The 25,742-nt window shown below is 51.1% G+C and overlaps 1 protein-coding gene across 8 annotated transcripts in view; it reads left to right on the top strand.

Annotated features, from left to right (window-relative positions):
- The window catches only part of UBTD1 (ubiquitin domain containing 1), a 52,582-nt gene that overhangs the window by 25,423 nt on the left and 1,417 nt on the right, over nucleotides 1-25,742 (top strand). For 4 of the 8 annotated variants that reach the window (XM_001917041.5, XM_070223334.1, XM_070223349.1 and 1 more), the window contains one exon: nucleotides 24,461-24,688. In XM_001917041.5, coding sequence (XP_001917076.3) covers nucleotides 24,461-24,688 — 228 coding nt within the window. Of the gene's footprint in view, nucleotides 1-23,019; nucleotides 23,322-24,288; nucleotides 24,689-25,742 lie in introns of those variants that run through there. The other 4 variants (XM_023641522.2, XM_070223353.1, XM_023641529.2 and 1 more) reach the window with 3 other exon arrangements.

The raw sequence follows: 25,742 nt of genomic DNA, 5'->3' as shown, positions 1-25,742 counted from the left end.
CAGGAACATACCGCGGTTTCTCCTTACAGCAGCCCTGTGAGGTAGCATCGTCATCTGTTTTACAGATTTAAGAACTCAAGCTTGCTTAGGGTGACAAGGCCAGCTAATGGGTAGGGTCAGAATGTGAGTCCTTTTCTTCTTGGCTCCAGAGACCACTCTCCTTCCCCTGGCCTGTGCTGCCTCTCTGCAGGGCCTCTGTCTTCACCGTTTCCTCACCAACGCCAAGCTGGCACATGGTGTGAACCCGTGGTGTTGGTTCTAGAAGGTGGGAGAGAGCTGTCAGGCAGGTACAGGGTAGATCTGGGATGGTTGGGCAGATGATTCCAGCTCCTGGGGCTGGGGCAAGGCAGTGGCTGTCCTCTGTCCTTGTACCTTCCAGTTGGGTGTGACTTGATGGGTACCAAAGCTCAGAGTATCGAGAAGTGGAATGACGGAGAGGTGGTGCTGGGTGTGGCAGACCTAGAATTATGGCAGGACTGTTGATCTCTGTGGGTTCCCGAGGCTGACAGAGACACAGCTTCCCTGGGTCCCAGTTCCTCCGTGGGAGGTGGTATCAGTGGTTCTGTCCTCCACCTTCTGGGCCAACTCCCTCCTTGCTTCTCTTATTCTCCCCTTATGCCCCGTGACAGCCAGCAGGCTGCGAGCGAGGGACCTAGAGGGGCTAGAATAAGTGTTTGTGTGCCTTTGGTTTTGCATCCCTGAACCCTTTCTTACCCATGGGAGTCAGGCGTGTAAACTTTCGGGGACCAGGTCTGTCTTCTGCTGCATGTCACTGGCTCAGATGCTGCCTTTCCCTTCTCACCGAAGTGCTCGACCACCCCTGTTCGTGCGTCTTTGTGAGTTCCTCACAGAGTTTTTGCCCTGCCTTGTCCACCCCTTCATCTCGCCTCCTCTCCTGACACTCCTAGGTCTTAGTGGGTTGCCTGGGGGCAGGACTCAGCCCTCCCCATAGGCACTGAGAAAGGTATTTGAGGACGATGGAGACTTACATCCCACTGGTGCTTGGCTCACCTGCGAAAGTGAGTGCATTCATTCACGTGAAGCTACACTGCTGTGCGAAGGGGCTTACTGATACCGTGGCTTAAAGAATGGGAAGTTTATTTTTCTGTCTTACATAATGGCCCTGATGTCCCCGACGTGAACAGATCATGTGAGGGGGGCAGCTCTGCTGCTTGTGGTCATTCTGCGAGCCAGTTCCTTTGGAGTTCTTCCTCCATCACAGGACATTGTTGTCCACATGGTTGAAGCAGGGTTGCCTCTGTACTTGGGTTCCAGCCAGTGGAAGGGAGAAGAGAAGGTGGAGGAGGTATGCCCATTGTCTTTAGGCCCAGGTCCTCTATGGCTCACGCTCCATTGGCAAGAATGTCATCACATGGCCACCCTGAGAAGAGTGTTTCCCTGCCAGTCATTTGCCCGCTCTCTTTGATAACTTGCACACATCCCTCCCTCCTTGGTAAACATCTGTGCACCAGACTCAATGCTACACAAACTAGGTGAACCAGAAGCTGAGTGGGCAGTTCCTTCCTTTTAGCAACTCAGTGTAGCCTGGAGAGGGCAAGTGTGGAGACCAGACGGTCTGTAAATGCCAACATAGAGATTCTCTCGTTCTTGTGTGCTAGCCACTGCAGTTCTAGAGCTCAAAGACCACCGTGGTCTCGATATGCTTGCATCACATGGACTGGAGATGGAAGTGAAGTGCTGGAACAGGTGTGGCTTACGGAATTAGGAGGGCTTCACAGAAAATGTGATGTTTGAGCTGGGCACAGTGGGGTTCAGTTTCAACAGGTCGGGGAGGGGGACCTTCAGGAGAGAAGACCAACAGCAAATGCGTGGAGACTTGGAAGTCCAGGGAGGGAGGGTGGCTTGAGTGTGGTCTGAGCATAGTGGGAGGGAGGGAAAGAGATGTCTACATGGCTCACTCCTTGCTCCATTCTGGCCTTTGCACCTGTCTCCTTGTACCTGCCTTCCCCGGCCACTCTTTCTCAAATGATGCCACTTCTCATCACTTTATTTTGCTGCTTTGTTTTAAGCATAACACATACAAATACCTGGCACATCTCTATTGACTTGGGCATCGTCTGTCTCTCCCACTGGAATCTAGGCTCCATGAGAGCAAGGACTTTGCTTTGTACCATATCTGGCAAATAGCAGGCACTTAAATATTTGTTGAATGAATAAATGAATGAATAGAAATGTGTACTGAAGGTTGTATTTTTGGAAAACCCTGATTTCTATGCTACAGAGTTTAGCTTTTATTATGTAGGTAATAGGGAGCCATGGAAAGTTTTTGAGCAGGGGAGTGACATTGACCGTTAAGAATGTTACAGCAGCAAGAAGATGAGCTGGAGCAGGGAGAGAGTGCCCCTTCCCCGGCCCCAGCCCAGCTCTGCAGCAACATACTCTTCATACCTTTATGCAGTCTGGAAACCTATTCCTGGGCACAGTCATTTTGTTTGGGGCTGAGTAGAGGAATCAGCCCCTGGCAAGTCTTCATCTCCAGAATGGGGTGGATGTGAGCTGACCTCTGCCCTTCTTTATGGGGGCCAGAGAGGGTCTGACAAGCACTCTTGTGCGCTGCTGGTGGAAGTGAAAATTGATGCAGTTTTTCTGGAAAGCAATTTGGCAAAAGGTGCCAGGAACCTTAAAAATATCCCTACCTTTGACCTAGAAATTCCACAACCAGGACTTTATCACAGGGAAACAAGCCAAAGTGTGTGCAGAGCTTTATGTATGAAGACTTCCATCCCAGTGTGAAAAATTAGAAATAATCTACATATATGAATCAAGTACCTCTCAAATCCGTCCCCACTAAGACTCTGTCTGCCACGTGATAGACACCCCATAAAACCTGAGTCCAAGCCCTTATTGTCTCCCCTTTGCTAACGCAGCAGCCTCCTAACGCGTCTTCCTGCCTCCAGTCTAGTCCCCTTAAATCCACCCTGGACACGGATTCCAGAGTGAGCTGTCACAAACGCACATCCTTCTTCTGCTTCTTCTCTCCAGGGGTTCCCCCAGCCCTTAGGGGGTAGCGTCCACACCATTTCACCCGCCTAACGGTCCTCCATGACTTGTCCCTGCCTCCTGTTTTTCCCTTTCTGGCCACCTCCTGCCCTGCATGACACACTCGGCAGCACTGCTTGTGGTTCCCCAAACTCCTCTGCCCTCCGAGCTCTTGCTCCCATTATCTCCTCTGCCTGGCTCCCCGCTGCTCATCCTTAGACTCGGAGCTGACTTCAGGCCCTTCCACTGGCCGGGTGAGACCCCATCTCCGTGTTCCCGTGATTCTGTATAGATCGCAGTCCTTGCATTTGTACCTTGGTTTCTGTTATCTCCTTACTTGTCTGTTTCCCTTACCAGCTCTGACCTTGAGAGCCTGTCGTATTGACTTTGTGTCCCTGTTCCCCAGCACGGGGCTGGTGCATAGGAGAAGCTCAATACACGTTTCTTAAATAAATGAATGGATGAATGGAGAGTGACGCAAGCTTTTTGTTTTGAAGAAAAACATCCTGTACAGTGCCCAGCACATAGTGAGTTCTCAGGGAATATGTATTGAATGATTCTATGTGAAACAAAAACAACAGGATTTTTAAAAGCGTCTTATTTATTCTGATTTTCCTTTATTTCCTGAGTCCACCTCTAGGAGTGGAACCGGGGCACCTGCATTTTTATGGAGTTTCCACAGGGGAATCTGACGAGCAGGAAGGGTTCCAATCAGTGGTCTAGCAGCCGGCATCAGATTAAAATAAAAACAGGACCGAGGTCACACTAATGGCGGCAGTTTGGATTGTACACACCCTCTGATCCCAGCGATCCATGTGTGCATGGGAGGGACTGCCAGAAAGCCCCTCGCCCTGGTATTGCTGGTTCCTGTGGGTGGTAGGATTTGGATGACTTCAGTCTTTTTATATTTTTTATGTGATGTACTTTTTCTCCCTTTAGCATATGTCACCTTTTAAACAACATAAAAGAAAAGCAGGGCAGGTGGGTAGGGGAGGCCTGATTGTGCTTGGCACTGCAGGTCCTGAGGCCAGGCCCTGGCTGCAGCCTTCAGCCGGCTCCCAGGGCTGATTCCAGCATTCAGTCTGGGAGCTGACCCTTTGGCCCTCTCTGAGCATCAGCATCCTGGTGTTCCGAGAAACGGCCCAGTGACCAGGGTCCTTTGAAACTGCCATGGACAATTCCTAGGCCCAGAGCAGGCTGCTTTGTGGTTTCCAGGTCCCCAGGTGAGGAATGTTGATGAGATTTTGGTAAGAATTTGCCATCACAAGGTAGTATCCAAGTGGGCCCAGAATAGAAAACCTGAGCTGGGGTAGGGCCACGACCAGCAGGGGCATTGTGATCCTGGGGGCTGGATATTCAGCCAGCTGGCAGGCGTGAGGAGGGAAGGGGCAGCCCAGTGGGACACTGAGGACTAGAAAGGCAAGACAGTTGGGGAGCAGGGAGCAGGGCACTGACTGGGTTGGGGAAGTAGCACCCTGAAACAGGGTGCCCTCAGTTTGTGATCTCTTGGCTCTGGAGGAAGCAAGCAGCTAGAGTCATCCACGCGAGGATATGCGTTTGCTTGTTTGTTGTTTAACGCCGTCTTCCTCCCAAAAGCCTTCGCAAGTCGTCTTCTCTTTATTTTCCCGTCAAAGTGAGTGCTTTCTATCCTTTGAAGCCCTTGTTCATGCCTCTATGGCCTTCCTCACTTGCTGATTTTGTGTTCTTGTTTTTGGGCACGTCTTGGGCCCTCCCATAGGCAGGGCTGAGTCTCATGCATGTTTGCCGTCCACATGGGCCATATCAGGTCCACGAAAGGTGGCGGTGTGCTTCGAATTTGCTTTCCCAGCTGGAAAGGTGAAGGCCAATGCTAGAGCGGGGACGACTCTGCTCCTGGCCTTGTGGCTGGCTCCTGCCTGGTGCTTCCCTGGGTCACCACGGCGACGAGATGCTCTCTCACAAGCAAATAGCCTCCCCCAAGCAGGGCTGCCAGCCTCAGCAGTTCTTGACCTCCAACTGAAACCGAGAGGATGCCTTTTCCAGCAGCCGGCAGCCAAGCCCATGGGGCTCCCTGCCTGTCCCTTTGGTGGCTATGCTGAAAACAGATACCTCCTGCTGCCCAGGGTTTGCCGCCTCCGCCTCTCCACCCTACAGCCAGAGCCTGTCTGTGTGGATCCATGGCAGGGAGGAGGCTTGGGGCAAAACAGGTGGTCTCCTCCTAGCACACAGCTACCAGCTGCATCCTGTCTGCAAGGGAGCTTTCCCAGGGGCTTGTTTTTTCCTAGGTGTTGGTACCTTGGGAGCCTGTCTTTCTCCTGTGTCCTGGTGCTGGTAGGGTCGGGGGAGGCTGAGGAGCTGCTCCTGCCTGCCAGGCTGGTGGAGCACACCTGAGAGAATGAGGCCTGACCTGTCTGCCCTGCCCCCTGGCAGCCCCCTCCCCCCAAGTCTGACTCAGCTCTTGCTTGACACAGATCTTAAGCTCTCATCAGACTGGTCTCAGGGAGGGCAGGTGATGTGGCCACAGCCCAGCTGCCCCTGCTGGGCCCCAAACAGGCTAGGCCCTGCAGCCTTGTACTTGGGGGAAACCCCGCAGGCAGGGCCAACTGCAGCCTTTCCTGGCCACCCAGCTGTCTGCCTTCCCATGAGGCACAGGCCTAAGGATGGCTCCACCCAGCGGTCAGCTGTTTTCTGTCCTTTGGCAGGTCCTCTCCATTGTCCCCTTTTCCATTCTCACCCTCACCTCTTCCCAGGAGACCTGAGCTCTCACCACCCCCATGTGATCCTCTCTGGTTCCTTCTCTGCACTGGCCTGAGCCCTGGGGCCCCTGAGATAGGGGAGGCTGAGCCCCGTTCTTAGAGCTTGTTTGCGGTGCAACTCCTACAGAGGGGTTCCACCGGGAGCTTTATTGGATCCAGGACAGCTAGAGTCTTTCCTTAGAGGTGCCAGTGGGTAGAAGACACCCAGAGTCCCGGCTGAGCTGTTTCAGCCTTGTCATGACAAGGATCTTTTACTGCCTTTCCCTGTAAGGCTCATAAAGTTTTCTACCAAACCACATTTAAACGGAAGCTTAAGGAACACACACACACACATGCAGTCCTTATTTTTTTAAAAGTCAATACATATACAAATATATATCCTAGAAAGTAAAAGGCCCATCACCACCCTCGTGGTGGAAAGACTGGTGTGTATTCCCCCAGATCTTTTTCCTCAAAGATGCTAACGCTGTCTTTGTAAACTTGGGCTCATTTGGGAAGCATACAGCCTCCAAGGGCCCCCATCTGACATCTGGCAGTTACTCCAGCCCTAGACCTCTGCCCAGAACAGAAATGGCGTCAAGCTCACAGTCCTCCTTGCTCCTCCCACCCCCTACATTGCACAAGTCAGCCTCTAAAGCCCTGTGTTGAAAACCTTTGCTTGGCCAGGATTCCGGCTGTCCCCCACCCCCTTGCAGAGGACTGTGTGAGCAGTGGGGAATTCTTACCTGGATCTACAGATTGGGGACCTCTGGATTTTTCCACCTGTTCTTCCTCCCTCTGGCCATATCTCTCACCTCCTCTGTTCCTGCCCCATCTCCTGGCCTCGAGAAACTGAGTCACAGAGACATCATAGCCTCCCAGGTTGACCAAAACATCTTTTCTGGGCTAGCATTCTGTCAGCTCAGTGTCAACCCCAGTTTCCATATGCTGATCCGAAGCTTTAATTGACAGATATGTCTTAGCATTTCCATTTAAAAAATTATAGTCTAAACGTATTTGGAGAGGAATTCTTTTGCTACCTGGTGGGAAGGTAATAAAAGATCTTTGTCATGACAGGGTTGGGAGTTGCCCTTCAGTCTCCCAGTGGCGGCACAGATGTTTAGAACCAGCGCCTGTTAGCCAGGAGTGGAGGAAACTGAAAAAGAAGAAAGTGGGGCAGTCCTATGGGTGCCGCAGTTAGATCTGATTTAATGACCCCTGCTCACCACACTGCAGACTTGTTCACATGTTTGTGTAGTCCTGACTTTGTCAGTGAAGAGTGAATACCGCTGTTTAGTAGGAGGCCAGCGGGCCAGGGAGCAAGGCACCCCTCAACCGTGCAGGGTCTGGGAGGGCCCCTCGGGCGCAGCCTGTCTTGCTGGGCTGCACTCGCTATCTCAGCCTCGCTCCAGGCCTTGGCTGCTTCTGTACCTGCTGCCTGCAGCACCACCTTCTCCCTCACGCTCCTTCATGGCCCAGCATACGGTTATAGCTCTTCATGAAGCCTCACAGATGTGCTCCCTCCCTCCTTTGCTTCCCCACAGCCTTCTGAATTTCTTTTACGCCACTTCCTGCTCATCTGGTGGTGTACTCATTCATTCATTCATTTGTTCGTTCACCTAATACTGAGGACCTGTTCTGCGTGAGGTGCCAGGTGCCATTGTGATGGAGAGACCAGGGCCCTGCCTTTGAGCGGCTGACGTTCTAATGGGAAGACAGACAGCAGAATGAGTGAGCAAACCACGAGGTTTGTTTGGGACAAACAATTGGGACAGACACTACTTAGGAGAAAAGGGGTACGATGGGGAGTGGGGAAGCCCACTTTGGTTAGGTCAGTGGGGAAGGCTTGAGGAGGTGCTCTTTAAACCTTGAGACACACTTAAGGTAATGAAACGTCATCCTCATCTTCTCAGGCCCCTCGAGTGCCTGGAGGATCTTGAATACAGTGGGTGCTCAGGAATTGTGTTGACATGAATCTGGGCCGTGACCCCTTTGTCTGGGCCCCAGCACCCTGGGAGCCAGTAATCATCACCCTCTCCTGCCTTAGGGCTCGATAGCCCCACCTCCAGCTGTCATTTGACCGTGAAGAATTGGGTTACCTTGGGGCTGGGGTGGCAGGGTCCTGTGAACTTGGGTGTGGGCCAGCAGGGCTGCTCCCAGGCCAAGCCCATCCACATCAGGGGCAGGATAGAGAGAGGGAGAGAACAGGGGCTGATGACCTCCAGTCCGCCCGGAGGCTCTGCATGTGACGGTCCTCTCACATCTGGATCCTCCATCAGGGATGCTTCGTCTCTCCTGTCACCACCATTATCCCAGAGGGAAACTGAGGCCCAGAGCTTAGAAGCTACCTCTTCCTTTAGCAGCAGCAGAGGCCAAAGTGGGGCAGATCGCTGTATGCAGGGAGGGAAAGTGGGGAATCTGAAACGCAGGGATGCGGTGTGGCTTGCCCCCTGCCAACTCTCCCAGCCAGCTAGAGCCTGCTTATTTCTGGAGTCCTTGTCACATGGGATCAGCGCTGGAAGTGGCATAGTGATGATCTAGCCCACCTCCAGCCTCTCCCTTTGGCAGATGCATAAATGAGGCCTGGTTGGTCAAGGTGTGGGCTCCCAATATACTTTCCACATATCTCTGCTGTGGCATGAGGCAGTTGGCCTGCTTGTGTGTATGTGTGTGTGTGTGTAGGGGGGTGTCTTTGAATAAAATTTGCATGGGTCATTTATTTATTATGCATTTGTTTATTTTTTTAAATGTGCCACAGGGTAACACATTGCAAGGGTTTCCTAAATTATGCATTCAAGTCTTTCAAAATAGCATGATCATAATGTATCAGAAACCCAAAGGATCACTGTGCATCATTTGTGTGATTCGGCCCCTGGCCCGGATGATGATCTGAGCTCATCTGGCCAGGGACTTGCCCATGCTCCTCTGGCTGTCCACAGTGCCTGGCACTGGTAGATGACTCCCTGAGAGACTGAGTACTTTCCACTTTACAGGGTCCCTGTGGGTGTTGACAGCCTCTCTCCTCCAGGTCTTGCAGCTTTTTTTGCACAGAATTTCGTAGCTCTTCTATGCGTGCACATGTGTGTGTGCATTATTGCACGTGTGGTTTGTCTTGCGGTTTTGTGCAGGGGCTGTGAGTTTTTGGAGGGTGAGGATCTTGCATTAGCTGTCTTTGCCCCTCATGAGTCCCACACAGGTCTTTCCACAGGATGGATTTGAGTTGAGTCCTAGGGCTAGAAGGGGCCCTGGAATTCTTTAGTCCAACTGCCTCATTTTACATATGGGGGCCCACAGGAGGTGCCCCAGGGAGATGACCTGCCCCAGGTCACAGGGCTGAACCAGGCGGTCCTGGGGCTGAGGCATGCAACCTTCCCAGCTGAGTTGGGATCTGCCCTGGAGGTGAAGGGCATCTGTCCCTGAGAGGCTGGGGTGAGCAATGAGGGTGGGAGCCGAAGCTCACTTGTGCCTGGGGAGCCTTGGGTCTCACAGAGCTGTCAGGGAGGTGTGAGGGAGGTGTCGGGAGGCATGGGCCTGTGGGTGCATTGCCCCTCCCCCAGCCACAACAGATCCGCTTTACCTGCCTCATGTGGTAAGTGGGCCATTGACTGTTTTCTTTGAAACAAGGGTTTTTCTGCTTAGAGAAGAGCTCGCCTGACACTGGCTGAGGAGACCCGCTCCTTGTTTGGTTTGGGGGCCTGCCCTTGTGACCTGGCTGGAGGGTGGGGATGTGCTGTGTAGGAGAATGCAGGGGCCTGGCCTCTCCCTGCCCTCCACGCAGACACGGGGCCAACTCCTAGAGGCTGCTCAGCCCCTGTGAGCTCCCTGCCCTCCAGATCCACCTCCTCCTCAGGCGTTGCCAAAGTAAACAGCTCGGAATTAGGTGCCTGGGTGGCCCCAAGGCCCTTCCACACAACCACCCCCTGAGCAGCGCCCCAGGGGGCCACACACAGCCAGCACCTTTGGCCATTTCCACTTCCTCTTCTCCTGAGGGGCTGGTGCTGCCCATCTGGAACCTTCTCTGAGGAATGGGGAGGGACATGGAACTTCCAGGGTTGGGATCACTGCCTCTCCCTCCAGCAATCTGGATCCTGTTACCCTTCTCTAGAGGGGTGAGGAGGTCTTGCTTTTTTTTTTTTAATTTGTTTTTCTTTTTTTACTTGGTATTTCAGAGAAACTTCCAATAACTCAGCTAGGCTGTACACAGAATAGGACTCAGTGATAAATGCTTGTGGATGGAATGAAATTAGACTGAAAGAGGTTCATTGATCAATTTGTCTTAGAAATGCTTCCTGAGCATGTGCTAGACTAGCCTCCGTGTAGTTGGCGCTTATGACCTACCAGGCACTTGACACTCAGGAGAGGCGGTATCTTGTAGGGGTTTCAGAGCCAGCCCGCCACCTAGCCCTGTGACCTTTGGATTCGGTGACTTAATACATATAAGGGGCTTAGAACAGTGTCCAGCATGTGATACGAACTCAATAAATGTTAGCCGTGATTGTTAATGTCATGGTTAATACCACAGTTCTCATCGTAACCCTGTAAGGTAGTGACTATTACTATCCTCATTTTCCAGATGAGGAAACTAAGGCTCTCAGAGGTTAAATAATGTGCCCAAGTCATGCAAGCAAGTGGCAGAGCCAGGGTTCTATCTCGGGTCTGGAATCTGAGGCTTTTGGCAGCCCAACTGTACTGCTTATCCGGCTCCAGGCTAGGGGCCGGGCATTCGGATGCCAACACTAGTGAGACCAGGTGCTGCCTTGAGGAGCTCGCAGCCTGGCGTGGAGGCCTACACACAAACAGGCATCAGTGAGTGAATTTCCGGAGGCACCATGTGGGTTAGAGTCAAGCCAGGCTGGGTGGGAGGCAGGGCAGGACTGGCAGCAGTGCAGTGCCATACTGCACACAGGACTGGTCGGTAGTGTCGCCAGCTAGGCCTTCCCTCCTGGACTGGAGGCAGAGCTGGTTCTCTGCTTGTCAACTGTGTCGGGGGGAGGGTGGTACCCTCCTCCTTCACCCCCCAGCTCCAGCCACAAGGTTCTTCTCACTGCCCTGGGTAGGTGGCATGTAGGATAGGATCAAGGACAAGCACTGGGCTGGGAGTGAGAGGATCTGAAACCACTCACTGGATTTCTGCCACTGCCCTGGGGTCCCTGAACCTCAGTGTCCTCATCTGTAAAATGAGAGTCATACTTGCCATACAGGGTTGTCGTAAGGATTAAGTGAAATGATGTAAAAACAAACGAACAAAAAAAAACCCCGCTCTTAATAATCCTAAATCTAGTACTTACACAACCAGTAATATTCACTAACATTTTGGAGCTCCTGCTTTGTGCCTCCCACCATACTAGATTATGTGCAGTGTCTCGTTTAATCCTCACAGTAGTCCTGCAAGATGAATATTATTGCCCTCATGTTGTGGATTTGGAAACTGAGGTCCAGAGGCTCAGCTGCCTCGGGTCAGACCTGTGAGAGGGTAGAGGTGAGCATCAGACCCAGGTCCTCTCGGATTCTAAAGCCACCTCTCTATGTCCTAAACCTTCTGAGTTCTCTCCCCCTCCCAGCACCACCCCTGACTAGTAAGTTACTGAACCAGCCACGGGAGGGTGTGGCTGTCCGGGGGCCAAGCCGAGCAAGGCGCTCCTGCCAGGCCAGCCACCCAGACCTGGCAGCTGGTGGTGGGCAGGGATGGAGGGATGGGTTTTACCTGCCCACGGCCCCCGGTTGTGGTCGGAGCAGCAGGCTCCCCTCCCTGTCCGTCTGGCAAATAAGTTTGTCGGCCTGTGAGTCACACAGCGCTGATGAGTCAGGTTTTTCCCTTCTTCTTGCCCAGAGCAGCTGGGGAGGGGGTGGGGGGGGTGGTTCTTAGGAAATAGGACCTCCCTCCCTCTGCTCTCCCACTGGCCCCCTTGCCTTGGAGCTGCACATTTTCTCTCTAGAGGTCTATGGCTCTGCCCTAGAGGAAGAGTCCTTTGTGTCCCCACAGAGAGGCTATCTAGATGCTGGCCACACAAGAGATCAGGCCTCCAAGAAGGGAAGGGCCCTCCTTGTCAGAAAGGAGAGCAAGGTAGCTAGTCCAGGGCTGTCTGACTCCAGAGCCTCTGCTCTTGGCCTCTTGTTTTGGCTGACCCTCTCCTTTCTGCACAGTGGCCCCTAGCTCCGTATCCTCTGGACAGTGCAGCTGGGTTTCCCCAGGCAAAGGGTCCCCTGAGCTATCTGCTTCTTGCCTTATGACCAGTCTGGCTGTGGGCCTTGAAAGAACTGTCCAGATGGTCAGCCTCAGGCAGACCTGGGGTTCTCCCTGAGCACCCCCTTGCCAGGCCCTCTCAGAGGCCTAATTAAACATAGGCCAAGCAGCCAGCCAGGCTGCGCGGCCTAGTTCCAGATCCGTGCTGTTCAGCCCTGGCCACGTATTAGAATCGTTTGGAGAGCTTTTAAACCCCTCTGATGCTGAGGCCATACCCCAGAGCAATTAAATCAGAATCCCTGGTAGGGGACCCCAGGCAACCGTGTTTTTGATACACTTCACTGTGTCGCCTCTCGAGAGCCTACCCTTCAGGAGTTGACAGACAAGTTGCAGGCACAGCACAACACGCAGGGAACATGCACTCGAGGCAGCGTGTGACTCAGGGCTGGTGTGGGATGCTCACACCCTGCAGGGTCAGGGGAGAGGTGCGTGTGGGAAGAGGGCTTCCATCTTACATCCTGATGGATGAAGGTCAGAACCAGGCAGTGCCTGGGAAGGAAACCGGGGAGGACGCTGGCCTGACAGGACTGGTGATTCACGGCTGTAGAGGAGGAAGGGGAAAGAATGAGTCAGGCACATCTGCCTGCGAGGCCTGAGCCTGGCTTTGGAGGAGAACGAACGTGCTCAAATGAGCCATTCTCTGTGGATCCACAAACTGAATGTTTTGCGTCCTGAGCTGTGCCGCATGAAGAAGTGAGTGAGCCTTAAAAAGATGGGGTTCCAGATCTCAGGGATGTCAGGCATCTGTGTGCACTTTGCCCTTGACGAAGGCACTTCTCACAGAAACTCCCAGGAGTATTTCAGCATGTCTGTAAGGCTCATAGAAGAGTGGCATTTGGCAGGTGCGCTTGGAGGGGTTAAGTGCCATGCCCTGGGTCACACAGCATGGGTCACAATGGAAATGGACCCAGGTCTTCTGACTCCAAGTTCACCCCACCTAAGACACAGACCTGAAAGACAAAGACAGTGACTTAGGGCCAGTTGCTGGGGTGTGGACTGTAAACGAACACTAACTTGAAAGAATGTAGAGCCACAAGCAGGGGAGGGGTTCCGGGATCTTTTCTAGCTCCAGCCCCAACAGTTCTAGGCAAACTTGCTGGCATGTTTGCTGTGGATACAGAAGGGTCAGTGCTCAGATCAAGGAAGCAAGAGCCCGGTGGGGCCAGGTGCTGGGCAGACCTTACCTGGGCGGTTAGGTTAGCTGGGAGGAGGGTGAACGGGGGAACGAGATGGTAAGGAATCTGGAGAAACCGTGGGAGGGAATAGGGGTCTTCAGTCTGGAGAAGAGCAAAATGTCAACCCCCTGAAAGAGGCTATGACTTATTCTGTGTTGTTCAGAGGGCAGAGCCAGAGGATCCCAGGTCAAAATAATAATGTTAATAACAACAGGAAAAACAATTTCAATGACAGTAATAAGTGCCTGCTCTGCAGCCAGAACAATGCTGTTGTATGGGTGTGTGTTTCTTGCGATTGAAGAGGCAAGAGCCTGGAGGGGCTTGGTGCTAGGGAGGCTGCACCTGGGGTGTTAGGTTAGTTGATATATATAACCTTGCTTCTATTAGTTAATTTAATATATATGTATATATCCTCAGTCCACTCAGTCTCTAAGAAGTGGGCTGTTACTGCTTTCTGCTTCCCAGAGGAGGAGAGTAGAAAGCTTAAGGCATTACCCAAGGTCACTAATTTATGGTGGAGCTGATGTTCAAAGCCAGGTCTGTCTGACTCCAAAATCTAGACCTTCAGCCTATGTGTTTCCATTCTACTGCATGGTTAGTGCCCAGTGAAGGGTGACTATTAACTTTCTAACCATTTGATCCTCCCAATGAGGAGGGCCTGGTCCCCCGGAGTGTCCACAGAGGCTGGATTGCCACCTGCAGGAGTGTTGTATGGAGTGGGAAGTTGCTCTCCATCACTAAGACCCAAACAAGCCATGTGGAATTAGAGTCTCAAGCTGGTGCCCCAGCTCTCTGTTTCTGTCAAGTGCGCAGGAGACCTGCGCACACAGGTAGACGCGGGTGTCCTGGGAGGGCCCAGCTCTTAGATTCTGCTCTTCCCTAGCGGGAACTGGAAAGTCAAGTGGACTCATCACTCCTCCGCTCTTGCTCCTGATGCACGTTCTGTTGAGGCTTTTCCCATTGGCATATTCATCATCTCTGGGCCGAACTCCTGACGTTTTAATATTCTAGTTATAATTCTGCTTTCCCTGGCAATGGAGTGGTTTGATAGAAAGAATTTGCCTCTCCTCCACACACACACTTGGGCAAGAGCTGTGGGGTTTGAGATAGGTCACTTCACCTCTCAGAGCCTCGGTTTCTCACCTGTAAAATGAAGGGGCTAGGCTAGGTGACTTTAAGGTCACTCCCGCCTTCAGGATTCTGCCCTGTTGGAGTGATGCACCTCTGAGTCAAGTGCTTGAGGCATTTGACACCCAGTGGGAGAGAGTCTTGGGTGTCAGAAGTCAGGCTGTGCCATTTGGCCTCCAGGTACCCGGCTGCCAGGCTGCTGCTGGCCTGGCTTCTCCCTGGGGGACCGTCCTTGACAGCAGGGCTGTGGAAACACGGTGACAGAGATGTCCTGTCTCTCCTCCCTGGAGTCCTAAGGTAGCAAGGGGAGCTGGCCAGATACCGGAGACCTTTCTAGCAACCTCTGGGGAGTTGCTGTTTTATTCTTTAGCCACCATCCTGCCTCTTCTGCCCCAGGAGAAGTGCTGACCCTGTGCTGTGCAGCCGCACGGGGAAGCGAGCATCCATCAAGCCCGCTCTTTGTCCCTGTCAAACTTAACCTCATTTAACCCCTGCATCTTCCTGCACTGTGAGATAGAGACCAAGAGTTCTCTACATCAGGAGTTTTCAAAATCATAGCAACTTTATGAAAAAAAAGGATAGTAACCTTTAATTCTTTTAATTGTGTAATTAAACATTATTGACTTGGCTTGATTACTAATTACCGAACTACTGTCTTTTAAGCACTGGGCAGAGTGGTCTCTGTAATCCTTACAGCAATCCTGCGAGGTGGGAGTTACATCCTCTGTACAGATGGGAACACTGGGGCTTAGAACGATGCAGTCATCCAGCTGTGTGCCCGCGCTCACGGGGGTGGTCGGTAGCCAAAGCAAAGCCTCTACTGTCCGTCTCTGAGCCCATGTGCAAGTGAGCAGCCAGATTGCAGAGAGAGGCTGCACTGCCGTGTCTCTTTACTCCTAATTATCCACAATCCAGGTTACCAGAAAACACGTGTAATCAGAGTTCCCTCCAGAGCTGGCAACTCTGGAACAGGCCAGGACTCTGCTGCCCTTGGGAATAAACACATCAGTCCATGGTGAAGATGGGAATATATTTACTACAAGAAAGGAACAGGCTGTATTTTTGAAAAATTCCTGTGAACTTAAAACAAGGAGAAGTGCCGTCATTTCCCAAACACCTGCTTTTTTAACCCTGCTTGTTGAAGTATAGGATTCTCTCCCAGGCAGCCTCAGAAGAACGGCTGTTGGTTACATGGCAAGTTAGATCCCAGAGGAGACCCTGAGGATTTGGGGGTGCTGTTTGTAGTCGAGATCAGACAGGCCAGTTTCCCATCAGGAAATGGGACAGGGGGACGGCTGGGGGAAGGCAGCCGGTGTCAAGGAGGAGTTGGTCAGTGGCCAGCCCTGGGATGCCACGGTTCACCCTACCCGGCCGCATACGGCTGGGGGCCCTGGGCTGGAGGCACAGAGCAGAGAGCAGATAAAGGCCCTGCTAGTAAATGTGTCTATCGTGTGCAAGCGCCCACTGTCTCTGCAGTTATGTGTGCCCCCTTGTCCACACTCACAACTGCCCAAGCAGGGGTCGCTCTGCGTAGGTTTATTTTTCTTGGCTGCACTTTCATCTCTCCAGTGGCCACGAAGGTTCCAGGCCCTCACTGGGCATGGTTTCTGACGTCTAGCCCCTTATCCTCCAGCAGGGTTCTTCACTGTACACCTCAGAGACTGGTACCTCTGGGACTCTCTCTGCCACCCCTTTCTTCCTCCCTCTCTGCCTTACAGGGATTTCTTCCAGGCAGCGCCATCTGCTCCCGACTGCTCCTCCATCTCTGATCTTGCCTCGCCCCTCTCCAGCTCCTGCCACTTTTCCTAAACTGCCTGTTCACTTCATTCCCTCACTTTTTGGGCAAACAGTTATTGAGACCTGCTGCATGCCAGCCCCTTCGCCTGTCCCTGAGATCCCAGAGATGGACTGGAGGTGGTCCCAGCTTCAGGGAGACCAACAGACTTATTGCAGAGAACTGTGGTTGCCCCAGGCTGAGTGCCACAACAGAGCCAAATACAGGGCTCCCAGAGGAGCCTCGATTCCTTTAAGTCTGCCCTGGACCACCTGGGACCCAGCGTGCCCCAGGAAGAGATATAGTTTAGGAAGCCTGGCTTGTCACTTAGCAACTGGCCCCACCCCTTTTCCTCCCTGCACCCTGGAGCTGGGCCCTGAGGGAATGAGTGGGGAAGAACGGCCCACATGGGGAGGCCCCAGCCAGCACTTTCTCTTCGAAGGTTACCAAGGCTCTGAGGGTCATCCTGGGCTAAGTCTGACTATAAATACCCCGCTTCCTAAAGGGATTACCTGGGCTCCGTCCCCCTGGCTGTACCCTGCCTAGCTGGGCTCATCCTTCTTCTGGGGCCTGCTGTTCTTTTCCGACCTCTTATCCCCTCTGCCTGGTGCCATACTTCAGCCACATCTCTCCAACCACTGCATCCCAGCTGTGACTTCTGGGGTTGGGGAGGGGAAGGAGAGACTGAGTCTGCATCCTGGCCAAAGGGCCCTCGCAGCCCAGGCTGTTGGGACAGGGGAGGCCCTTATCGCTTCTCCTATTGCCTGGAGCCTCATCTCTCACACCAGCCAGAACAAGCCCAGACTTGTCACATAATCGCTACTTCTGGAGAGGACACTGTTGGCCTCATCCCTGGGGCAGGGGCCTGGGGATGGAGCTTGGTAACGGAGTGTGGAAATAGAGCTTGGGAATTGCGCAGGTATAAATAGGGCTGTCTCCTGGCTTGGGTGGACCAACTGTCCTGGGAAATCTCTGGTTCCCTTGGTTGGTCTCAGACTTGGTGTCACATCCCAGTGGCTCAGTTATGCCAGTCCCTGAAGCCACAATAAGGATCTCTTGAGATCTGAGATCAAGAAGTGAAGACCTAACTTCTCTCTCTTGCAGACTTTTCTCTTGCTTCCCCTGCCTGCCCACTGCTGCTCTCAGCTCTGGTTCCTCCACCATCCTCCCCACCCCATTCGCTGTGCGTTTGTCAGTTTCCTTTTCAACTCAGCTGACACTTGCTGAGAACCTGCACTGGGCCGGGCAAGCTGAGGCCCTGGGATATTCGGAGGGGAACAGCCAGGGCCTGTTGTCCTTCAGTGGGTTCTTTTTTTTTTTTGAGCAGCTTTCCGTTTTTTTTAAGATTGGCACCTGAGCTAACATCTGTTGCCAATCTTCTTTTTCTTTTTCTTCCTCTTCTTCTCCCCAAAGCCCCCCAGTACATAGTTGTATACTCTAGTTGTAGGTCCTTCTGGTTGTGCTATGTGGGACACTGCCTCAGCATGGCCTGACGAGCAGTGCCATGTCTGCGCCCAGGATCTGAACCGGCAAAACCCTGGGCCGCCAAAGTGGAGTGCACGAACTTAACCACTTGGCCACGGGGCTGGCCCCCTTTCCGTGGGTTCTTGAGAATCCCCTCTTTTGTGTAGTCACTCTGAATTAAGCAGTGTGAATCAAGTGGTGGGAGTACACACACACACGCACGCACACACGCTCATAGACACACGCCAGCTCTAGGCAAATTAGAAAGGACCTTTGGTGTTCTCTCTCCCACTCTTCTTGCGGGGCCCTCCCTTGGGGGTGGTATCACCAGACACCATTCATTATCGAGGCCAAACCACAGCGTCCACCGTCATTATCCTCCCCCAACCCAGACATGGTGTCCTCTTGCTCTCTGTCCTCTTTACTCTCCAAATCTGCTCTCAGCAGCAACTTTGGAGGTGATCCGTTGAACTGACTTAAGGTGTAGATGAGCAGCCGTTTCCACTTCTGTTCTGCTGTGTTTATAAGTGGGGTCCTTCAATCAGAATCATGTCCATACCTCTACTCAGCCCCTGGGACTCTGACTCAGTGAATCTGAGGTGGGGCCTGGGAATCGGCCCTTTTAACCAGCACTCCAGGAGATCCTAATGCAGGTGGTGTTTCGGATAACCCTTCAAGACACCAGCTTTTGCCTCTGTACTCAGAAACATACATTCCCTGCTCCTTCCAACCCTGCCCACCACAATCAGAAACCCGTGATTTCATGGGTGTTTTGGACCTCCCCATGCAGCTGTGTACCTTGACTGCAGAGGGATCTTCTATTGTTTTTTTGAAATCTCTTTTGTCAGCTTCATTAGGATAAGGACCATTTCTGTTACTCTGTCTGTAACCTGGAACTTATCTAGGACAGGTAGAGATGTAAGTAGAAGCCACTAGCTGCTCCTGCTGCCGAAACCAGCAGAACCTGCCCTGGCCCTGGACGGAGGTGCCTGGAGCTGCCAGCAGCTGAAACCCTAGAGGCTCTGGGCCCTGGGCTTTCCGGCTCCCCACCCCCCTCAACCCCCTCACTCGGCTCCCCAAATGCTTCCTACTCTTCCATGGCTGCTCCCCAGAACTTTATGTGCCCTTTTTCCTTGTTAGCAGTTTTTATTGTATTATTCGTATTACTAAAGTAATAAATGCTTGTTGTAGAAAACTTGGAAAATATAAGCAAAAAATATATATATGTCATTGGTAACTGCCCATCAGATATAACTGCTATTAACATTTTGGTGTAAATCCTTTCGTTCTTTTTAATCTATATAATTTTACATACTTTTTTAAGAAACAAAGGTGGGGCACAGAGCACTTGCTGTTCTGAAACCTTTTTTCACTGTCTTGTGGACATTTCCCGTCTTACGGACATTTCCCGTCTTACTCGGCATCCTTCCACCCCTTCTCAGAACGGCTGCTCTGGATGCACAGGCTTTATTTAGCCTTTCTCCTGGGGGTGTGTGCTTAGTTTGTTTCTAGCTTTCCTCTAAAACCATGCTGAGTTAAACAGCTTTGTAGCGAAACCTTCGCCGCACACTTGTGATTATTAGAGTACCTTCTTAGAAACCAAACAGCTGAGCCACAGGGATGCACATTTTTGAGTTTTTTGGTACCATACCAAATGCCTTCCAGAAAGTTTGTACCAATTTTTGCAGCATTTAAGAATGTTCACACCCTTTATACTGCCCAGTAGGGGGTTTTTTTGGTGAGAAAGATTGGCTCTGAGCTAACATCTGTTGCCAATCTTCCTCTTTTTTTTTCTCTCCTCAAAGCCCCAGTACACAGTTGTATATCCTGGTTGTAAGTACTTCTGGCTCTTCTATGTGGGACACCGCCTCGGCATGGCTTGAAGTGGTGCTAGGTCCACACCCAGGGTCCGAACCGGCGAAACCCTGGGCCACCAAAGTAGAGCACAAAAACTTAGCCACTCGGCCAGGGGGCCAGCCCCACATTGTGATTTTTTTTTTGAGTAAATGAAATAAAAAATATTTGTCATCAATTTACTTTTATGTTTGGATTAAAAGCTTCCTTTTCTGTTTTTCTCTGTATCTGTGCCTAAGATTGTAAGCATCAGTGTGTAGGGATCCAGACATTTTGGCATGTCTCTTGTACATGCTTGCCTAGGGCCTGGAGAACTTGGCGGATATTTTTATGTTGTATTTGACTCACTGATGAAGGGAGCCAGCACCTGGCCCACAGGTGCAGCGGCTGCCCCCTGCTGGCTCCGAGGTGCAGTGACCGCTGAGAAGGCCATGGCTGGGCTCCTGCTGCCCTTTTCCCATCAGCCCTTCCCTTCCCGCCACCATCACTGCATTCTGATATTTTCAGGCTGAAAGGGCCAGCATGGAGGGTGAGGAATTTTTAAACCTCTGCATCCTGGGTGACTGCAGATGCTGTTAATACTTGGAGAGGGGGCCAGCCCGGTGGCGCAGCGGTTAAGTTCGCACGTTCCACTTCGGCGGCCTGGGGGTCACCAGTTCGGATCTCTGGTGCGGACATGGCACCACTTGGCAAGCCATGCTGTGGCAGGCATCCCACATATAAAGTAGAGGAAGATGGGCATGGATGTCAGCTCAGGGCCAGTCTTCCTCAGGAAAAAGAGGAGGATTGGCAGATGTTAGCTCAGAGCTAATCTTCCTCAAAAAAAAAAAAAAATTGGAGAGGCTCACTTGCACTGTGCCCACTGTGGGTGAGCAGTCTGTCTGTGACAGTTAGGAAAGCGTGCTGCTGTCCGTGTGGAGGGGAGGGGACTCTGAAAGGGAGGTTTGCCAGCAAGGTATGCATGACCTCCTGAGATGATGACTTTGAACTATGACACCGCAGGGCTATGTTTATTTTACAGAGAGTGAGATGCACATACACAGTTACACTTCAGGTGTCCTGGGGTCACTAGTCCAGCAACCTCAACTGTGAGGAACAGGGCCAAAACCTGGCCATTTAAGGGTGAGAGGCATCTGAGCAGGAACAACAGATGTCCCGAAGCCTGGTCTCTTTCCTCGTTTGGAAACCTTTTTCTTAGAACCAGATGCTCTCGATTTCCACCGTGCCAGCAAGCTTTCCCAACCCTCAGCGGGTTAGGAGTGGCCCATCAGCTGTTCCTGACCTCTACCCAGAGGAGCAGCAGATAGAGGGAGAACAGCAAAAAGTGATATGTGGCAAAGAGGAAGGAGATGAGAAAACTATAGACATCAGCTTAAGAACTTAAAAAGCCCTGACATCCAGATCATTGAGTGGAGGGGCAGAAGTCCCATACCCCAGAGGGTGTCGCTGCATAATGACTGTGAATCCCGATGGATCAAAGCTCTCATTAGGGAGTCATCAATGCTAAAGGATCAAAGAGAGAAGGAGTCAGAAATTGTGAAGCAGAGCTGCTTCCTTGATCCAGGCAGAAACACCTCCAGGCTAAACTTCCACAAAAAACACGTGGACAAAACTGTGATCTGCTGTTTCTCCAGTGCCTCCTTCCTGTCTTTCACACTTAAGCCTTTGATTGATCTGGTTTTGATTTTTGTGGCCGGTGTGAGGTAGGGATTCTGCTTCATGTTTTCCCATATGGAGAGCCTGTAGTCCCAACACCATTTATCAATAGTCCGTTGTAAAGAAAAGCCCCTGTGTTTCTCCACTGCTGCTCACACAGAATGCTTCCCAAACCAGTTGAATGGGTGTTTTTCCCACACCAAGCAATTCTCCAATCCTCTGTGGACCCCAATTAGTGTCCTACAATTCTTTTCTTTTCTGACACTACCCAGAGTTAGCGCAGACCCCACAGGTTAAGGGCTCAGTCCCACGAGACTGCCCCTCACTTCAGATGCCAGTTGTAAGTTGTGGGTCCCCAGCTTACCCACAGCTTCTGTCCAACTTGGCTACAAGTCAGAGGTTCCCATGACCCACTCCTTGGGTGAGATAATTTGCTAGAGCAGCTCACAGAACCCAGGAAAACAGTTTACTTACTGTTGCCAATTTATTACAAAGGCTGTTTTAAAGGATACAAATGAACAGGCAGATGAAGGGAGACAGAGGGTGAGGTCTGGAAGGATCCTGAGCACAGGAGCTTCTGTCCTCGGACTTGGGGTACACCACTCTCCTGGCACATGATGTGTTCATCAACCTGGATGCTCTCCAAACCCCATACTTTGGGGATTTTATAGAGGCTTCATCACATAGGCATGATCAATTGTTAACTCAATCTCCAGCCCCTTTCCCCTCTTTAGAGAGTGGGGGGTGGGGCTGAAAGTGCCAGGCCTATCACGTCTGGGTCTGTCTGGTGACCAGCCCCCATCCAGGAGCCCACCAAGAGTCACCTCATTAGGACAAAAGACACATGTATCACCGGGAAATTCCCTGGGCTATAGGAGCTCCATATCAGACATTCCCATCGCTCAGGAAATGACAGGGTTTTCAGCGCTCTGTGTCAGGAACTAGGTCAAAGACCAAACCTTAGCAGGAATCGGAGGCAGAGGCCAATATATATTTCCTATTATTTCCCATCCATCTTACACACGCACACACACATGCACACACCCCATCTGCAGAGTTCCTTCTCGCTTCAAGCACATTTCTGTACATCCTGGTTCTATTTCTGGGCTCTGTTCTATTCCATTGGCCCATTTGTCTCCCCGTTCCCGTACTACACTGACTATAGCTTTATAATTAGTATTATTAATGGCAGTGCAAGTTCTCCCACCTTATTCTTCTCTAGGAGTATCTTTGTTCCGTATAAACTTTAGAATCAGCTTGCCATGTTCCTGGAAAAAAAGACTCCCAGTTAGGAATTTTATTGGAATTGCATTAAATTTATAGATCAGGTTAGAGGAAAATGGACATCTTAATCATCACATTGGGCATTGCTTCATCTGCATTCTCCCTGTTGTATCCTTCTGGAAATTCTGATTAAAAATGTTAGACCATCTGAATTTCAATTATTATATTTTTCATTTCTAGAAGTTTTATGTGGTCCTTTTAATTTCTGGTTGGTCATTCTTTATAATCTCTTTTTCCCTGTTCATATTTTTAAGACTCTCTTATTTCTTAAACTCGTCATTTCATAATCCGTGTCTGATCATTTCCGTATCTGAAGTCTTTGTGAGTCTGTCTCTTTGTCTGCCGATTTTGTTGGCTCTGACTCATGTTGCCTTGTTTCTTTGTATGTTGTGATTTTTTCCTAACTATGACCTTATTGTTTATTTTCCTTGGAACTTTATCTGGGGAATTCTTTGAGGTCTCTCAAGTTGTGTTCCTACAAAGAGGATTTGCATTTCCTCCTGCTAACCCAGGAACACTTTAAATTAAATGTCTGGCTTTAGAGGTTTCTGCCTGCACAGGTGTTAGATTCCATTCTGACCTGAAACCCTCACTCTTGTCACTTAGCTTAAGGTGTGACCTTGGGCAAGTCCTTTAATCTCTTTGCCCCTGTCCCATGTCTATGAGAGAGTGATAACAATGCCTCCACCTAAGGCTATTCTAAGGATGAAATGGGATAATGTACATAGAACTTGCATGGGGTTCCATACACAATGGGTAGGCAGTGAGTGCCATTCTCCTCCCCCAAGGAGCCCCCTCTGCTGCTCTGCCAGTAGGGGCAGGCTGATGGCAGCCCCCAGCCTTCATCCTGCCTCGCCTGTGGGGGTTATAGTGGGAGCAGAGTGCTTTAGGCTTCGATCCTGGGGCTCATTCTGCCTTCAGCTTTGAGGTGACTGAGCTTCCTAAAGCCTTTGACAGATGCTCCTGCCCTCAGTCTTGACCAGTCTTGAGTTGTCTTAGAGGTCACTTGGGACTAGGTAACAAGAAAGGTGACATTTCACAGATGGTTTTCTTCTTCAGATGCTGTGGGAATTTTCTGGCTGGTTATGATTTTTTTAAAAAAAATTCTTTGTAACTGTCTATATGAAAGACATTATGCTTGTTTATAATTTTTAATCCTGAGAATATACATTGACAGTAATATAAGTGTAAAATAAACAGAAAGTTGTATATTGGCATGAAAATGTTTTAAATTCTTTTTGTAACAATGAATATGAAAAAATAAATTTAATAATATGAACTCAACTGTATTGAAAAAAATGGGAAAAAGGAAGCTGAAAGGAAATATGTCAAAGTATCAGCAGTCAGAAATGGTTACTTCTGAATGGTGAAATTCTTTCTCTCTCTCTTGCTCTCTCTCTCTCTTTTTTTTTTTTTTTTTACTGAGGAAGATTTGTCCTGAGCTAACATCCATGCCAATCTTCCTCTATTTTTTAGTATGTGGGCTGCCGGCACAGCATGGCCACTAACAGAGCAGTGTAGATCCATGCCTGGGAACTGAACCGAGGCCACCGAAGTGGGACACACTGAATTTAACCACTAGTCCACTGGGGCTGGCCGTGAATGGTGGAATTTTTGAATAATCTTTCTTCCCCAATGGCAGCATGGTACAGACAGCGGTCCGAGGGTTGCCTTGGAAGTCAGAAAGTCTTGGGTTAAATTGGTACCTGTGTGGCCTGAGACAAATGACAAGCTCTCTGTGTCTTAGTTTCCCCATCTGTTGGGTTGTTTTGAGCATGAAATGAATAATGGGCCTAAAGTGCCTCGCCTGCGATCTGGCACAAGCTGGCTCCATAACGGCAGCAGTTATTATTTTTACACATCCATATTCTTTCCAGATTTTTAAAAACTGAACATGTACTTCTTTATAATCAAAGAGTAAAATATAAACTTAACAGCAGCAACAATAACAAAGGTAGTATATGCTTTGCTGACTGAAGTACTTTATATCCCCAGGGTGGATCTGTGCAGTTTCCAGAGTCTTCCCTGACTCCAAGGAAGGGCCCATAGACCTAAATACTTAGGAGCCACTGCAGTGGGGTGCTGGGCAGGGGAGAGGCTGGAGAGAGGGCGGACTGCAGCCCTGGCTTTAGAGATGCTGAGCCTCTCTCCCCTCTGCCCTGCCCAGGACGCAACGAGCCCCTGAAGAAGGAGCGGCTGAAGTGGAAGAGCGACTACCCCATGACTGATGGGCAGCTGCGGAGCAAACGGGATGAGTTCTGGGACACGGCCCCTGCCTTCGAGGGCCGCAAGGAGATCTGGGACGCCCTCAAGGCTGCTGCCTATGCGGCTGAGGCCAATGACCACGAGCTGGCTCAGGCCATCCTGGATGGAGCCAGCATCACCCTGCCTCATGGTGAGCGGGCAGGGCAGGGGCTTTCTCCCCACTGGAGGGAGGGGGCCATCAGTGCCATTTAGGGCAGAGGAGAGCCCGTGGCCAGCCGACCACACATCAGGCGTTTCTCTCCAAGCTGGTGGGTGGTGGAGGTGGCTGTTCACTTGTTCGTTCAGGCAGCTCTTCCTGAGCGTGGACCGCGAGCAGGACACAAAGGAAAGCCAGACAGCCACTGCTTGCCCCATGTGGGGACAGAAAGGCACCAACAAACCTCAAAGCAGTGTGATGAGAGCCATCTAAAGATTGCTTGGGGTGCCTTGGGATCCCAGAACATCAGAGATACTCACCTGCTATTGGGTGCTTATTGTGTGCTGGGCGCTGAACTAGAAGCTTCTGCTGCATATCTCACTTAAGGTCATAACAGCCTTATGGGGCCGTGTAAAGTGGAGGGTAACAGTGAAACTCTAGAGTCGTGGACCTCGGTTTAACACAAGTGTCTCCATTTCCTAGCTGTGACCTTGAGCAAGGAGCTTCTCAGATTTAAAGTCTCAGAGGCTCAGAACTGTAAAGCGGGGACCCTTACCTCATAGGACAGTTGTTAGGATTCCATGAGCTATGCCTAACATTGTTTAGTCCAGTCTCACACTTAGTAGGTGCTCAAGGCACAGTCAGTGTATTTCTATGTGCAATGCGTTGTACATGTGAGGAAACTGAGGCCCAGTAAGGTGGAAGCCACAAAGAGCAGGGCCTCTGCTATCTCGTTCATCCTCGTAAGCCCAGCACCGCACACAGGTGCTCAGGAGAGAGCTGCTGAATGAACGAGTGGAGAGTTCAGTACTTTGCCAGGGTTGAACGAGCCAGCACCTGATGGAGCTGGAATGCCAGCCCAGGTCTTCCTGACTCGACCTTGAGCTCCTGCCAGCTGTCCCAAGGAGAGCTGACTGTAGGGTGGGTTTGGGGACTGTGGGGTGGCAGTGACAGGTATATTAGTTTGCTCAGGCTGCTATAATAAAATACCTCAGATTGGGTGGTTTATGAAACAACAGAAATTTATTTCTCACAGTTCTGGAGGCTG

The sequence above is a fragment of the Equus caballus genome, chromosome 1 (assembly GCF_041296265.1).
Source record: "Equus caballus isolate H_3958 breed thoroughbred chromosome 1, TB-T2T, whole genome shotgun sequence".
Taxonomy (NCBI): Eukaryota; Metazoa; Chordata; class Mammalia; order Perissodactyla; family Equidae; genus Equus; species Equus caballus.
This window is presented reverse-complemented; position numbering and strand designations above follow the sequence as displayed.